At 40.4% G+C, this 16,958-nt stretch overlaps 1 protein-coding gene across 13 annotated transcripts in view; it reads right to left on the bottom strand.

The window, feature by feature from the left end:
* The window catches only part of AGPAT4 (1-acylglycerol-3-phosphate O-acyltransferase 4), a 73,269-nt gene that overhangs the window by 34,608 nt on the left and 21,703 nt on the right, over nt 1-16,958 (bottom strand). For 11 of the 13 annotated variants that reach the window (XR_016281742.1, XM_089530080.1, XM_089530084.1 and 8 more), the window contains 3 exons: nt 9,284-9,454; nt 7,193-7,362; nt 4,929-5,090 (listed from right to left, as the gene is read on the bottom strand). Coding sequence is in view for 12 of the 13 variants with exons in the window: in XM_089530080.1 (XP_089386206.1) it covers nt 4,929-5,090; nt 7,193-7,362; nt 9,284-9,454 (503 nt within the window). In the remaining variant the exon portion in view is untranslated. The remainder of the gene's footprint in view (nt 1-4,928; nt 5,091-7,192; nt 7,363-9,283; nt 9,455-16,958) is intronic. The other 2 variants (XM_089530087.1, XM_089530079.1) reach the window with 1 other exon arrangement.

Raw genomic sequence — 16,958 nt, 5'->3', positions numbered from 1 at the left:
GCTTAAAAGAAAGTTATTACAAAACATTTTTTCGATGGTATCTGACCCCTGAAAGAATATCCAAAATTTACAAATCAACAAGTAACCTATGTTGGAAGTGTCAAAAAGAACCTGGAACCCTATATCATTGTTTGTGGACATGTAAATTGGTTAAAGAATACTGGAAAAAAGTGCACGAGACGATTAATTCAATTTTTCAAACTAATATAAAATTCTTACCAGAAACTTTTTTACTAAATATGTGGGAGGAGGAAGTGGATAGGAAATATGGAAAGATCTTATATTATTTAATTTCGACGGCAAGATTGGCTTTGACACAAAAGTGGAAAGGGAAAACAATTCCAAGTAGGAGAGATTGGCTAAGTAGGCTATACGAGGCAATCGAGATGGACAAAATGACATTAATACTTAGAGATCATGTAGTGGACGAAGTAGAAGACAAATGGAATATAGTTTTGAAATACCTAGAGAAGGAATGGGGAAAAATAGCAACAGTGGGATTTAAAATACAATAATAATAAGTTAGAAGATAGAAACATGCACGTGTGAAAGATTGATCTAATGACAAAGTTAAGAGAGTAAAGTAAATACTCTAATGTAGGATTTGAAGAATTGCAAAGAAAAAGGAAATATTAAATTAGAATGGGATACGTAGGGGATCAAAAATAGGGAGTAACAAAATCTAAATAATCCGAGGTTCAAAGATAAGGAGAAAAAGAGAGAGATATATATATTACTGCTGTGGATTGATTTCAAATAAAGAAATGAATATAAAGAAATAAAAGGGACACTCAAAGTAGAAAAGACAAAGATATCTAGTAAGATTAGAGAGAGAAGTCAGGGAAGAATGAAGTGAATGAAGGTAGAGGATGGAGGAAGAGTGTTTAAGAGAATGTAAAGTAAGTGATGGAAGGTGAGAGTAAGTGGTAGAAGAAGAGGAGAAAGTGACAGAGTGAAGGTTTGTAAGCGTGAAGATGAAGGCGTAGTAATCGTAGGGAATGGGGAACTGGAAAAGAAAAGTAAGTAGTAATAAGGGGGAAGAGGTTTTAGAAGGAATTTGAAGGAAAGAGAAGGAAACAATGGAGGATCAAAGATAGTTAAGATGAGAAGGAAAGAAGCAGGAGATGGTTAAGAAGTAAAGCAAGGAATAGGAGAAGGGAAAGATGTAGAAGGGAAATATAGGAGTGGGGAAAGAAAGTGATCATAGAGCAATATTCCCTATATAAAAACGTATTATTTTAATGATGGGTTATCTCTCAATATATCATTATTACTATTTTCTCTTTTTGAATCCCCATTGTAAGTAGGTTAATGCATCGAGTATGTAAGTGTGTTATTGTGTATGTTTGGTGTTTGTATATTTGATTGTCTGTTTTAAGTTTCAATAAAATTTAATTAAAAAAAAAAAAAAAAAAACCAAAAAAAACAAATGATCACTGTAAATTGACATGCATTCACGCAGAACTTCAGATAAATTATAAAAGTGCACCTGTTTAGTAAGGCATAATGAACATTAAGGCCTAACTGCTAAAAATGAGAAATATCAAGCTGCAAAAAGCATTATACAGTTCTGCTGCAGATGCAGGTTCATGGCTGAAGGGGTCGCCATGCAATAAGAACTAGCAGTCATGTATCTGTCCTATATCAACAGCTGGACGATCTTGCCAACTAGTTGCCCATCTTTCTTGTCTGGCCCAAAAGAACAGTTACTTGTAATAGAATTAGGGTTGCCATAAGTCAGGACCTCCAAATCAGGACAAATGTAGGACAATATTTTCAAATGTAGGACACATTTTTTAAAATGGAGGACACGCGAAAAAGCATTAAAAGCACCAAAAATACACAAAAAAGACACTTTGAGGGAAATGGAAATAAATGGACACCCACCTCCTCCTCCTCCTCCTCCTCTTCCTCTACTTCTTCTTCTTCCTCCTCCTCCTCCTCATTTGAATTTCACGCCAGGAAATGGTGCTTTTCCCTCCCCCTGGCCAGAGGCCTTGGCCCTCCTCCTCCTCCTCCTTTGCCTCCTCCTCCTTCTCCTCCTCCTTTTCCAAAGCTCACTGGCCAATGGCAGACTGGGGCTGGAAACAGGCCAGCCCCCACTCTTCTGCCATTGGCCAGACAGCTTCGGGGACACGCACTCCTTTTTAAGCCCCGCGCGTGGGCTTGCAAGAGGGGCGAGTGCGCACTGCTGCTGGCCACTGCCCGGGCAAGTGCTGTGGGCAGCGCAGCAGCTGTGCAGAAGAAGGAGGGGGAGGAGGAGCGGAGGAGGAGGAGGGCGGTGTGGCCGAGGAGGAGGAGGAGGAGGAGGAGGAGGAGGAGGAGGAGGAGGAGGCGGGTGGCCAGCCAGTGCCAGCCGCATTAGCGGCCGCGGCAATGGCCGCATGAGTGGGCCCAGCCCAGAGGCCAGGCCCAAACCCAGGATCTAGGGGGAACCGGGCCGAGGCAGGCCCGGTCCCTTGAAAACTGTGATTGACCCGGGAGCCGCTGGGATATGGCATCCCTAAATAGAATGGTTGTGTTACTTTTAGAGCAGAAAACTGTACTACCACCACCATAATTTCTTCAACATGGACTTTTCAATGGCTTTTAGAGAGCTTAATGTTGTCTTCAGGTTTTACCATGATTTTACCGGCTGTTTTGTTAACTAGCAAACTGCTTTTCTTCTATTTTCATTTCCTCTAAAGTAAAAGCTCATACAGGAACCCAGTCAGTTTCAGGACCATCATGTGGGGAGAGGAGAATTTTAATCTTTCCCCAACTGCTTCTCCTCTTATCTTGTACAGTAATGAAAGGGGGGGAGGGTCCTTCCCATCAGTACCAAACAGCTAAAAACTAAACTACATATGATAGTTAAATGCATCTTTTACTCTAATGGTGGAAAAGTCTTTCAAAAAGCAAAGAGCAACATTAGGAGGAAAGGCAAGATAATTAATGGGATTAAAGTTGGCCAAAAGAGAGAATTTAATGACACTGCTGCAATTATCTGGGAAATCTCTTGCTTGATGTTTGTATTTGCTTTGGTGGGAAATCCTCCACTGGTGCCTTCCATCTGAGGTTATCTGACCCAGTCATGGCCTGTAAAAACAATTAGGAAAGAACACTGTCCAACCACAGAGCACATGAGGCATAGCCTCTCACCGAGTGAGTACCACTCTGTGAGAAGACAGCTGCCCTCTCCTGCCTGCAAAGGTGGCTGCAATGAGGCAGCTTGTTAGTCCCAGAGAGTCTGGGGAAAAGGGGACTGGAGAAAGTGAAGTGGGGGGGCACGTGTAACCTATGGGTCTTCAGTTTGCCATTCCTGCTTTAGAATATGCAGGAGAGTTCTGCAAATTGCTCATATTATCTGGCAGACAATGTTGAATTTGTTATCATTTAATATTGTTATTTTACTTACTACTTGTATCCTGCCCTTCTCCCAATATAGGCTTAAGGCAGAAATGGTTCCCTGACAACAGGAGACACAGTGATTTCAAGACACAAGAGTATCCAGGCTATTTGTTCCTTTAGACCAGTGGTTCCCAACCTTTCTAATGCCATGACCCTTTAATACAGTTCCTCATGTTGTGGTGATCCCCGACCATAACATTATTTTTGTTGCTATTTCATAATTTTAATTTTGCTACTGTTATGAATCATATTTTCATTGTTACAAACTGAACATAAGTAAAGCATAGTGATTAATCACAAAAACAGCCTCAGAGAATGGCAATGGCAAAGCCCCTCTGAAGAAACCTGTCCAGAAAGCACCATTATAGAGGGGCAGTGGTTCAAAATGAAACTGGAACTTTTTGGTTGTGCTGTCTCTCTTCCTTTTTGCAGAGCTCTGTGTTCCTGAGAGAGGAAGGAAATGGGATGCTGTGGGCAACTGCTAAGCAACTGAGGGGCCTGGAGGTGGCTGCTGCTTTAATGAACTTAGCTTGGAGGCGCTTTGTTTGGGTAGTGGTGCTCTGAGGGGGGGGGGGTCCCTGGTGATCCCTTTGAAACTGTAATTCGACCCCCAGGTTGGGAACCACTACTATAGATCCTAGAATAAGTAAACATATAACTCTGTCAAATAGGTTAAGAATGCAATCCTACAGACATTATCTGAGAGTAAATCCTATTGAATCCAATGGGACTTACTTGTGAGCAGATATGCATATGATTGCACTGCAAGTCTTGCACAGACCAGGGGAGTGTCAAAGAATTAAACTTTAAAAAAATGTAGACTGAAGGTCCACATTTTTGAGAAATGAGATACAAAGGATGAGAAGTGTAGTAAAGTGAATACATAAAGTATTATACAACTTATTTTTTTTGCTGACATGTAAGCAAATGTAAGCTTTTTCCTACTGTCTATGAATGCCAAATATTCTGAAGCATTTCACCTTAATTATGAAACAATAAATAATTTCCCCTCATAATCATGCCCCTTCCATAGCATTCTCTTAATGAAGCTTGACATATACAGAACATAACATGTTCCACATTCAAAGAGTTCTACATTTTTATTGCTTCTGTGTGAAAACCTAAATATTTTTCTGGCTTCTCTGCAGTAATATAGGGAGTATTCACATATTTTCTTGTCCTCAACATTAAAAGCTTTCTCATCAGGTCAAGAACTTGTCAATAAGATTTTGTAAACCTTGCTACATGATTTTTCACTGCTGTACAAGATTTAAAAAGCACTTTCTGTTGTACTTTGTTTTTTGTGTGTGCAAAACACTCACCATATTATTAAAAGCTTGAGATGTTTTTGCAGAAAGTCCTAAAGTGTAAAAAAAATCATTTTAAAAGGTACAAAAACTCTGGTAATCTTGCCCAGTGGGAAACCAATTCTTGGAAATGTTTTCATTCACATAAGTGAGATTGAACAAAATAAAGATTTACAACCTGTGCCTCCTGAAAATGAATGATGATTAATAATGAAGTCTGCCAATATTTACCCAGAAGTTTTCAGGATAGTCTCGGAGATTAAGCAGGCCTTGCATCACAGTCTTTCGATCCTCCTCCCATTTGCGCTTACAAAAAACCATTTCAAGAAAATACCACATCCACCCAATGATTGGCATATATGAAAGTTCTTTCTTTGCAAGTACTTTCGAACTCTGCAAAACAAAAGAGCATGTGGGAAAGGATTTATGAGTCATACATAAAAGTAAATACTTCTAAGGATACGGTAAAGGAAAGGCAAGTAAAATTAATAAGACACCTGCACTTTTTTTCAATATATGGAGAGAATGTCACTAGCTTCTGGAGAAACAATTCCAGAGTAGGAATTGAATGACCACAGTAAAAGTCATTAAGTTTAAGGAAGAGTAGTCAACCGTGCAGTGGCCAGCGAACAATTTCTCCCCAGGTCCACACAGCTGTATCACCTCCACAATTGGATTTAAATGGGAGAGGTTTTTTCTTGGGAAACCAGGTCTTGCAAAAGGGAAGCAACTGGATTTAAATAGAGAAGTTTTTCCATGGGAAGTCAGGTCTTGCAAAAGGGAGCAAAAGAGAAGCAATTGGATTTAAATGGGGAGGTTTTTCCTTGGGAAGCTAGGTCTTGTAAAAGAGAAGCAACTGAATTTAAATGGAGAGGTTTTTCCTTGGGAAGCTAGGTCTTGCAAAAGAGAGTGAAAGAGAAGCAGTTAGATTTAAATGAAGAGGTTGTTCTTGGGAAGCCAAGGTTTGCAAAATGGAGCAAAAGAGAAGCAATTGGATTTTAATGAAAAGGTTTTTCCTTGGGAAGCCAAGGCTTGCAAAACGGAGCAAATTGGATTTAAATGGAGAGGTTTTTCCTTGGGAAGCAAAGGCTTTCAAAACAGAGCAAGAGAAGTAAGTGTTTTTAAATGGGGAATTTTTCCACTAGGAAGCCAAGGCCTGCAAAATGGAGCTGAGAGAGATGCAAGTGCTTTTAAATGGAGAGGTTTTTACACTAGGAAGCAAAGCCTTGGAAAACGGACTGGAGGGGGGAAGGAATTTGTGTTCAAGGGAGATTGGGGCATCAGGCTTGCTTGCTTTGGGACCCTTCTATAAGTCTACCCCAACATTTTAGGGACAATTTTGGGGCATAAATTTCTCAACTTATAGTCAAGTATATACAGTAGATTCTTGGATTGATTTTTTGACTAAAATTTCTAGACTTATACATGGGCATATGTGGTATACATCTTTTTATTTTATTATCCTCTATAAGAGTTTTCAATGCACCATTTCTTTTATTATAATATTTTGTAGAACTATTTTAATTTATGCTATAACTATCATTTGAATCTAGTCATTAACAAATGAAAACAGCAGCAGGATCTTAACAAAAAACACTCATGTCAGTTAAATAAATAACTTTTTTCAGTTTTAAATGTGAGCACAAAGGCTTTCTTTGAAAGCCATGTTTTGGTCTCATACCACTTCATAAAAAAGGACATTCCACAGCCTGGCACTAGCAGTCAGAAAGGCCTGATTATACATCCCTACCTGCTGGACTTTGGCTGGCAGGAAGATAATAAGGCTTCAGGCACTGAATAACCAGTTCACACAGAAGAGTAAAGCATGCATCTGGAGTGATGGGTCCCCAAAATGCATTCGCTCAACAAAACCAGCGCTATCATTAGACATAGCTAAGATAGCTGTTTCAGGCAGCAGATTCAGAGTTTCACAAAATAGCAGTGAATTATTTATTTTGTTGTATATATACTGTTATAGACAGGAAGGTACACTCTGCTGCCTGTGTAAGGTACTATGTACCCTGACATACATGTGTGTGTGTGTGGCGCCACAGGGGAGATGAAGTCCATCTGCCACTCTGCCTCAGGAAGCAAAATAGATCAGGCCCATGATATCACTCTGTCCATTGTAGTCTAGTCCAGTCATCACTATTATGAATACCAGGGTCTACACAATAAGAGCTCATTAAGAATTTGATAAATATTTGTTTTGCTGCTTACTCAGGACTATTGAAACAGAGTAATAGGAAGCACCTAGCAGGTCACAATTTGCAACCACTGGAGGTGCTTGACAGACCATGAGTTGTATAAGCCTGAAGAAAAACATTTTCAGATATAGTTCATCTCCCCTCTAAACAGTTCTAAACTTCCAAACCAATAACAGCAAAACCATACAGTCTGAACAAAAGGAATGAAATCAAATGAGCTGCCAAAACTCTGGCTAAAAACAGAGTTACAGTGAAAGGTAATCAGTTGAAATACTAGTCAAAACTCACCCCTAAAACCCCAAATCGTTCACAAAAGCTCCAACCACAGAGAAAGTCGATTTCAAAATTGTGATTAAGGATTACGATGGCATTCTCTTTCCCGTACTTGCAGCAATTCTGTGGGTCTGTGTAGAGGGTGCAAGTAGTGCCTGACCACCATTCAAGCAACATCACCAATTCTGGAACAAACAATAGCAAATCAATGAATATGCACATTAGGCATGTCTCTCTATTGCCAGTTGTTAGAGCATCCCTCTTTCTTTTTTTTTCTTTTGCCTTTTTTGTGGAATGATAAAACTAGCTGAAGTGTCCCTAATCAAATTATGTGCCACCAAGTGAATTAAAATTTACTTTGAGGACTACATGACTCAGTATCCCTCACTCAGTTTGGGGGATCTGATGAATAGTATTCCAGAGTTCTGACATCAGCAATTGAAAACATGCAAAGCATTCCTGTAGAAAGGATAAATAAAGAGAAGGAGAACACTGGTTGAAAAAGGGGATGGGGCTCTAGTGTTTTTAAATACCATTTAAGAAGATAGACCTCTCCTGAAATGGAAACTTGGGTTGGAGAACTGCTGCCCGCAGAGATCCCTGGTCTGCTCCCACTGGAGGTCATTAAAGCTGGGTTCCTTTCCCGCAGCAATGCATGCGGCATCCATCCAGGACCACCTTCACTAAACATCATGAATGCAAACATTGCTAGGGGTTTTACTGAAGTCATTGAGAAAAGTGGTAACACAAGCTGTCTTTGTCTAAAAGGATTTTAAAAACACATTCCTAGAACCCTAAACAAACTCTGTGGATTCCAAGAATTTTCCTGAAACAAATTATTATTGTCATAAGTTTGCCAAAGAACGGCGTTCATCCTAGCCCAGCGCTTTCTGAAAACACTTCCTATTTTACCAGAAGAAAGTATTTCTTCCTGTTTGGGTCTTGAACTGGCTTCAACTTTAGGCATCCTTGAGGCCTTGTCTGATGTTGAAAGCTGAACCGCTTTGCGTTGTAGGATATGCTTTATTGATGATAAATCAATGCAGGTAGTCTATAGCAAAAGAAATCATCACAGACCTTGGCTCCCCTCAAAACAGATAGTAACATGAGGTCTCAAACAAGAAAGTCTACCCACACCATTTCAAGGTTAACACTGCAGATTCTTCTGGTAGGATAATGGGTCTCCTGAGTTGAGGTATATATACACACACAGCAGTGCTGGGCAAGTGTGTTTGCCAAGACCATTGGGCAAAAGCTACAGCTGGGCTGAATGCACTAGGGAGAGAGGCTTGGACTTTAAAAACTGTGCCTTCTCTCTCATCCCCTGACAGTCGGGCAAAAGCTACAGCTGGATGCTACCCCCAAGGACACTGAGCCTTCCCTCCATCTAAGCCAGAGACAGTGATGGCAGAGGAGTCAGGAGGCTGCTTTTCCCTTATTTCATGTGGGACTCAGAGGGGACATACGGCATCTGGGCAGTGACTGGGTGAGACAAAGATGATAAAGAAGGACAGCCTTGTCCACCCTCAGTTGTCCTACTTCATTTTGCATGTTTAATTTGTTTTAATGGTGTAACTATTTTAACTGTTATTGTGTTTAATTATTATGTAATGGTGGGGGGTTGTAAGGGGACAGTATAATTTGATTATTGTTTGCACTTTGTATTTTTATTCTATGTTCTAATATTGTTGGTTGCTTTATTTCATTTCTGTTGTAATCTGCCTTGATTCCTCTGGGAAAAGGTGGAATATAAACAAATTATTATTATTATTATTATTATTATTATTATTATTATTAAGATGGACCCCCAGGTTTGTATAGGGCAGAACCAAACAGAAGAAACTGGATTGCACAGGCAAGACCTATATCCCATTTTAATAGAAATTAGAGTAATACAAATAAGTGTATTCCCAGCTGCTTATGTACCATTAAACTGCCAAGCTAAAGCATAAACTTAGCTATAGAACACACACTAACAATTCTTATGCCACTGAACAGTTGTTAACATTTGACCAAGATACTGATACTTATAAGGATTCCTAAACTCATAATCACATCCACTACATCTTCCTCACCCCCAACAGAGATGGAAGATGGAAAGTATACCTTCAGAGCCTCCCCCTATGTATGCGGAGAGTGCACTTTTTATCAAGGTTTGCAGGTACAAAGGAGCCCAGTAGTCCAAAACCTCTGAAGATGTTCTGTTTCTGTAGTTCAAAAACCCTCTGCAAGTGATCAGTTTACACACATGGAATCTGCTCCTTGCCTGACAGCACACTGGATGTTGAGAAAGAGGGAGACAGCAAGTGTGGTGTAGTGGTTATCATGCAAAACTAGGACCAACGAGATACAGATTGAAGACTTCTTGGGTCAGTGACCTTGGATCAGTCACTCTCTCTCAGTCTAACTTGCCCCACAAGATTGTTGTGAGGATAAGGTGAGACGGAACAATAGCCACATATGTAAAATTGCCATGTTCCATGTTCGTCTTTCAAATTTAGGCAGCCTCATTTACATATGTTGAAATTTTTTGTATGGTGAACTAGTCCCATACCCCATTTTGGTTTTTCCCACTCAAAACCATTTCCTTCAATGTTGGAATGGAAGGTGTTTTTTCTTAAGACTCTGCATATAATGCAGGCCACACAAGCTGCAGCATGTTGCCACATGTGCCTCCCACGAGGTGGCAGGCTGCAAGAAGTTTCCCACCCTCAGTTTAAACGAACCACAGTTGCACAAGTGAAGAAATGTAGCTAGCTTTACAATGGATGCTTAGTGTCCCCTCTAACATACAAGAGGGCTGGAGAGGAGACACCATAGCAGACTTCTACATGTTCTTGGTGGTGCATACTTCACCATCATACTTCCCTTCCCTCGCCCCCCGCAACTGACCTACCTGCTCCTAGAGCATGTCTCCACAGCCAATTAATGACCAGGGGATGGGGGGCGATTCCAAAGATGAAACCATATCTATGCTTCTGGCTGTAGAAATGCAACCAGATGCTGTCTGGACATCCCTCTCTCCCCTACTCACTAGCTGTTGGGGTGTGCTCTAGCAGCAATCACGCTGGATGAATACAGAGGATCATTGCACAAGAAGGTATTGGATACTCCTTATGTAAAAACTATTAAACAGGCGTGTCGGTGCTTACTTATATCACCAACAGATTTGCAGCTCATAAATCCAGGGTTTCTGTATTCTCATTTACATAGCTGATAATTAGGTTTTTGCATTCTGCCTGAACTGGCCAATGAGAAAGAATTATCAAGGACTTCTAATCAGGTTCTGTAAGTGTAAGCATCATCAAGAGCATCTGATTTTTAATCACAGATGTTTATATTTAAGCACAAACTCGAATCAAAGTAATTAATATTTCAGGTTGCTGATTGGATAGACATGTTCCTTGGATGAATAATTTTGATTACATGCTTGCAACTTCACGGCTTCAAGAGACAGCACATCATGTGCAGTAGATACTATTTAATAGGAAAGTTGCCCAGGAAAGGATAACAAAATGAAGAATTCTAGTGGTTACTCCTTGTCTTCATTATTTTATTTACTGCTAATCAGCAGGCTAGTGCCATCTTTTTACTGTGTAAGATGAGATGGCTTGAAATATTTTACTATCAGGTTTTCTTTGAGTCTTCTTTGTTTTCATCTTGTCTTCTCCTTGCTATTGATAAGTGAGAATCACTAAGTGAGTGCATCATGCCACCAGTTTATTCCCACAAAAATGATACAGTAATTATTATGTGGGAATTAAATGGTGTGAGGTTATTCAGAACAGTCTTGCTTGCTGCTTTGCTGCTACTAAAGGTGACAAGGGCAGAACACTGAGACATTGTTCATATAATTGACACATGCACATGCATACATGCACACAGAGTGTGTTTCTACAGCCATCCTCCTCTAATAAATATCAGAAGATGCCAATTTGGAGCTCTGTTTCTGTTGTACCAAGGAGCATTATGAAAATACAATCCTTCATACCTACACACTTGGTTTTAAAATTAGCTTACTTGCTGTTCACCGCTATGATCTTTGGAATAGCGGTATATAAATAAAACAAATTATTAATTAATTATTATTATTAAAAAAATGTCAACATAGCATAAGATTTTCTAAAGGAAAGATTAGTCCATCATTTTGTTGTTAACTGCCCTCAAGTCGACCCTGACTTATGGTGCCCTGTGGATGAGACATCTCCAAGATCCCCTATCCTCCTTTGCTCTGCTTAGGTCCTGTAGATTCAGGCTTGTGACCTCCCTGATTGAGCCTATTCATCTGGCTTGTGGTCTTCCTCTCTTTCTATTGCCTTCTAACTTCTAGAGCATTATTGTATTTTCTATTGAGTCATGCTGTCTCATGATATTCCCCCACAGGCAATGCAAAAAGACTACCACTGAGGATAAGTGTGTTTCAGTAGGCAACATAGGCGTTCACATCAAACTAATAGATGTCTGGATTTCAACTGCTTAAGTTTTTTTAAAAGTTCTCATTAATGTAAATCTGGTGCCACAGTGCCCACACAAGAAATACCAACATTTGGCCAGCTTCTTTTTTTCCAAGTTTGTCTCCTTCCCATTGCTAGGACAGGCTGATGCTTGTTGAAAACCTGAGTGTGGGTCCCAACAGTCCTGCAGAGATGCCTATTCCTCCTTCTCCTCCTCCCACCCTCCGGGCCTTCAGCTGCCTTTCTGGAGGCAACTGAAGGCCCAGGATGGCTGGGAAGTGAAGAAACAGACACATGCCTGTTCCTCCTCCTCCTCCCCTGCCATCCTCCTGGGCCTTCAGTTGCCTCTCCAAAGACAGCTGAAGGCCTGAGATAACTGGGAAGAGGAGGATCAGGCATGCCCTCAAAAATGGCTTTGTATGCCATCTCTGCCACATGTGCCATAGGTTCACCACCATGGCCATAGGCACTTGTACAAACATGGCTCACTTTCCTCCACTTCCACCACATCGGACGTTTGTGTCTGAAACAATTCTGCATGCAAAGATTCTTTTCTCTTATTAAGCATTAATGCTATGTAGGTCATCAAACCAGCCTGAAGCTCAAAATAGTTCTGTCAAGTTCACTTGACGAGTGACATTTAAATCAGGTGTTACTATGCAGAACAGCAAAATGACTGCATATTTATCATTGTGTAAGCAGCAGGAATGTACACTTGGATGGTGGTCAGGGAAGGAGGGAGAGGAAGAAAATTAGGATGCAATAATTAGTAGAAATGCAAATATACCATTATGAACTTGGGACTTTTTAAAAAACAGTAATTTACTACCTGTTATTTTTAGAGGTGAAAAGTAATGAAAATAAAACTATTGTATTACAATAGTGGAAAGATATTCAACATACCCACCAATGTGCTCTGTACCCAGTAACAACCATCACTTTGATGGAACTTGGGAAGGGAGATGAGAAGTGTTTGTGTGCATGTGTGCACATGTATATGTACATATGTATATGCCTGATTAATGGGGGACTTCTGGTTGCATACTAAAAGCAATAAAGCTAACTTAGAACTGCAGCCTAATTAGCTTATATAAAGATATTAAGAGCTATAGCGTGTTTTCCCCCATGCCTGAAGCCAGAAATAAAACAGTGTATTAAACATTAAATATTCCTGATGCTCCCATCTTCACAGAACAACCATTTTGTGAAGTGGACTTCACACAGTTGAAAGCATGTATTAAAAATTCCAAGAGACTTTGCCTTTTAAAAGCCCAAGCCACCCCTCCAATAGATTGGTATATGGACAATTTAACTTCTTCATGGATTGGAAAACTTTTTCATAAGACTGTATCGATTCCTTTGCTTTTAGCCAAAACAGACCAATACAACTTAGATATTTCAAAAGAGTGCAACTAACGTGTCTTATCCTGACTCAAGAAGAAATCTTATTTAAACTCCATTAACACTTCCCTGCTACTTTCTGGGAGACTAGCTGAGTTTTGCTACTCTTCTGGTTTGCATTCCCAATCATATAAAGGACTTTTAACAGAATATACAGGAATATCTCAGTTAACAAAACAGATGTGTTCCTGGGCTTTATTTATTTAACAGAAACTTTCGTATAAGAGATTGGAGATTATCACATGGGGAAAGGGATGTCCTTTTCCTGTCCTTATTGCATGAAAGACTATCAGATGGCGTTGCTCTTAACCTGTCATTATCCCGCCAGTAAAGCGGAACTGCCCTGTCATTTTTCATTAACGGAAGTTTCCGTTATTCAAAAATGACAGGACAATTCCACTTAGATTGACAGGATAATGACCGGATAAGCGCAACGTGTGTGATATTCTTTCACCCGATTGTGCGATAAGGATGGGAGCCATCCACTTCGCTCCTGTCCTTTGTCCCACCATTCTGATAATCTCCATAGAAATGATATGGAAATAATAGGGTTGGGTTCCTTACACAATAAAAATGAAGAGCAGCTCAACATGTTTCAGCAAACTTTTAATTCAAAACTTCACATTATGCACAACCAGGACACATAAGACTTACAAAAGTGAACAAAAACATTTTGACTTTTCTAGAGACCAGCGGAAAGCTTCTTCCAAAATGCATCCTGGGGTTGTTGTTGTTTTTTCTTTCAAGAGCTTCCACTTTTCTTATGATTTCTATTTTGTGGCAAAATGTATAGCTCAAGCTTTTGCAGTTTACTGCAGACATGCTTTTGCAACCCAGCGCTGAAGTAGGTCTTTTTCCAGCCTTCCTTCAACTTCTTTCCGAATACAATGCTGCCAAACAAACAAACAAACAAACACACCCCAGACACCCCCCCCTCCCCACGACTTCCAGCTAGACAGAAGACAAGAAGGGCAGGCTGGGTTGGGAGCCTGTAAGAAGACTGTTAAAAGGGACTTCTTTGTCAGAGTCTTTGTTAACTGAGTTATGCCTGTATAGTCATACGTAACCCATTTTTCCACTATGCTTGGATCTATACCTACAAACGAAAGAATTTTACATGGAGTAATGTTCCAATCTGACTGTTCCCTTTGTGTTATATATCATATTAATATGGATTTTAGAGCTCAAAAGTGAGATCCCATTTGGAAGAAATGGGGCAGGCAGTGGGGAGAACTCCATGCCTTATTATACCATTATAACATTAAGACATATATAGGGTTGCCATACTGCTGGACCTCCAAACCGGGAAAAATGTAGGACAAAATTTTCAAATGTAGGATACACAAAAATGTCAGGCTGTTCTCCGCTGCCCAACCTCCTTCCCCTTCTTTGCCCCTTCTCTGCCTCCTTAGAAGATGGCCCCGGCAGAAGGAGAGAGGCAGGCCTGAAAGATGGAGGACTTGCCAAGCCAAGTAGTTGCAAAATCACTCAATCGCTTAATCTATCTTTAAAAACAAAAACAAAAAAACAAAAAACAAAGGCAGCACTGACTGGGACGGGAATGGTGGAGCTGTCAAATATTCTCTGTCATCTCCTCCTCCTCTCAGGAGGAATAGATTCTTAGCAGGCGTTCCCACTTATTTGCCTCGGTTCAGAATCGATTCCTCAGGAAAGTACTGCAAAAAATGTAGTGTCAGGAAATTCCGTGCTTTTGGCTTTTCCCTGTGGAATTGATCCAATGAGGATCAAAATCGGATTCCATTGGGAACTAGAGGCACTTACATTGCATCAGGACCCAAACTTTTTCGTAGTGGGAATGGGGCCACAGTCCTTCAAAGACCATTGTTAAAACTGAACTTGTCACCTTATGTAGGATGCCTTCAACTTTTGCATTTTTATTCCATTTCTATTCATTCAACTATTTATAATGTCTGTTCCTGGACATTAGTTCATTCCATGCTTCTGAGGAAGTAGACCAGGGCTGCATTTGCACTTCTGAAATACAGTCGGCCCTCCACATTTGCACATTTAACATTCACAGATTTGATTATTCATGGATTGTCTGTGTCTGAAGGGCAAATGTTCTTCCCCAACCTATACGGTTGGGATGGGCATGTGCTCCTCCCCCATCCTAGGCTTTTTCCTAGGACTGAGCAGTACACTCACACTCTTCCTCCTCCCTTCTTTTGCCTTACTTGCCCAGCCACCATCTGGCAGTCCTAGGCAGGCAGCCGGTTGAGTGCATGGGTGAGTGGGGAAGACAGGGGAGATCCCCACCGCTGGCCATGCTTATTAACATTTTCCCACTTTTGTGGGGTCTGGCGCCCCTAACCCTCACAAATGTGGAGGGCAGACTGTAATGCAATGTGACACTACTTTAACTGTCATGACTCTATGCTATGGAATTCTGGGGATTGTAGTTTTGTGGGGGTATTTAGGTTTCTCTGTTAGAGAGCTCTGGTGCCTCATAAAACTACAAATCCCAGAATTCCATAGCATTGAGCCACGGCAGTAAAAGAGGTATTAACTTCATTATTTCTGCAGCACAGATGCAGCTTATGCCTATGAAAGCTTATGCTACCAACTTCCCCCCCTCATTGTCTCAAAGGTACTACAACATCCCTGATATCCCAGACTAACACAGCTAGGTCTTTGAATAGATAGAATTTGAGAAATTCTATCCCTCATTATATTTTGAAGTATGTGATCCAATTTTAGATAGTCCTGTGTCTTTAGTATTGGAAATAAGTACAGTATTTGAATACTTTGAATCTACATTTTTTTAAAAAAATAACTTTTAATTATGTTTGGGGGTTTTCAGTCTTCTAATATTATAAAATTGCTCTTCACTTTCTTTCACATCAAGGCATTTGAAAAAGGCAAGTTTTCTTCATCTCCTCCTCCCCCACCTCATCTCCCATTTTAAACCAAATATCCACTGGAGACCAATTTACTACCACTCACCAAATAAAATGATCCACAAGCCACAATTTGTATAGTGTAACTTTATCCTGCAGTGAATAATGTCCCTTTGAAATACACAAGAACAGTTATTAGCATTGTCTTTATTTATTTATAAAGAAACCAAGGAACCAAGACAATGTTAAAAAAGAGTGAACAAAAAGAAAACCACCAGGCATTTGTTCAACACCAAGTAGCCATTGCTATTCTTTGGTTTCCTTTGAAAGGCAAATGCACCTGCCATCAAAGCAGCTTGTAAAGGAGAAAAGTCACTCCTAGGTAGACAGTCACCAGGGAGCCTATTACCCAGCTGGTTCACAGAATTCAGTCCTTGTTTGCTATAGAAATATGTAGTTTCAACAAGAAGAGTCTGCTTGGTTCAAGTTCTCAAAAGAAAAAAGAGAGGAAGGACATCTCTGATAAAATGTGGAAGTTACACAAACCTAATTTGTTGTTTTTTGGCTCCCTTTTGAAAAAGAGATAAATGTGGTTGTCTTCTCGTGCTAGCTGTCCACCTCCTGGCCCTGCTGGCCGTCCTCCTGCAGTAGCAAAGCCCAAACTGAAGACCAGAATGGGTGAAAGGACTAGAGAAGCAACCCTCCAAGAGCAACCTCCCTGATGGTTGTTGAAAATCACTCTCTCAGAAATCAAGCAATGATCAAATTGCAGGGAATCCAACTTGATCAAATGGCTAAAATGATGAAGCCAAACTATGAGGAGGTTGAGCAGAATATGGAAATAATAAATAAAGATTTGAACCAGACAAAAGAGATGGCAGAAATGACTGTAATCCGCTGTCAGGAGCTGCATCAACAGTATCAGTTGATGGACCAAAATTTGAAATTCCTTGGTCCCGCGGAAGAAAAGGTACCAGACAGATATGAAGCGGAGATGAACAAATTGAGGGAAGCTGAAAGGTGGGCTGATTTTGCAGAGGGAAGAGTGGCTGAACTGTAGAAATCAGT

The sequence above is a fragment of the Sceloporus occidentalis genome, unplaced genomic scaffold (genome assembly GCF_023333645.1).
Source record: "Sceloporus occidentalis isolate IW3139 unplaced genomic scaffold, rSceOcc1.0.p SCAF_6, whole genome shotgun sequence".
Taxonomy (NCBI): domain Eukaryota; kingdom Metazoa; phylum Chordata; class Lepidosauria; order Squamata; family Phrynosomatidae; genus Sceloporus; species Sceloporus occidentalis.
The sequence above is the reverse complement of the archived record's forward strand: the minus strand, read 5'-3'. Positions and strand labels throughout refer to the sequence as shown.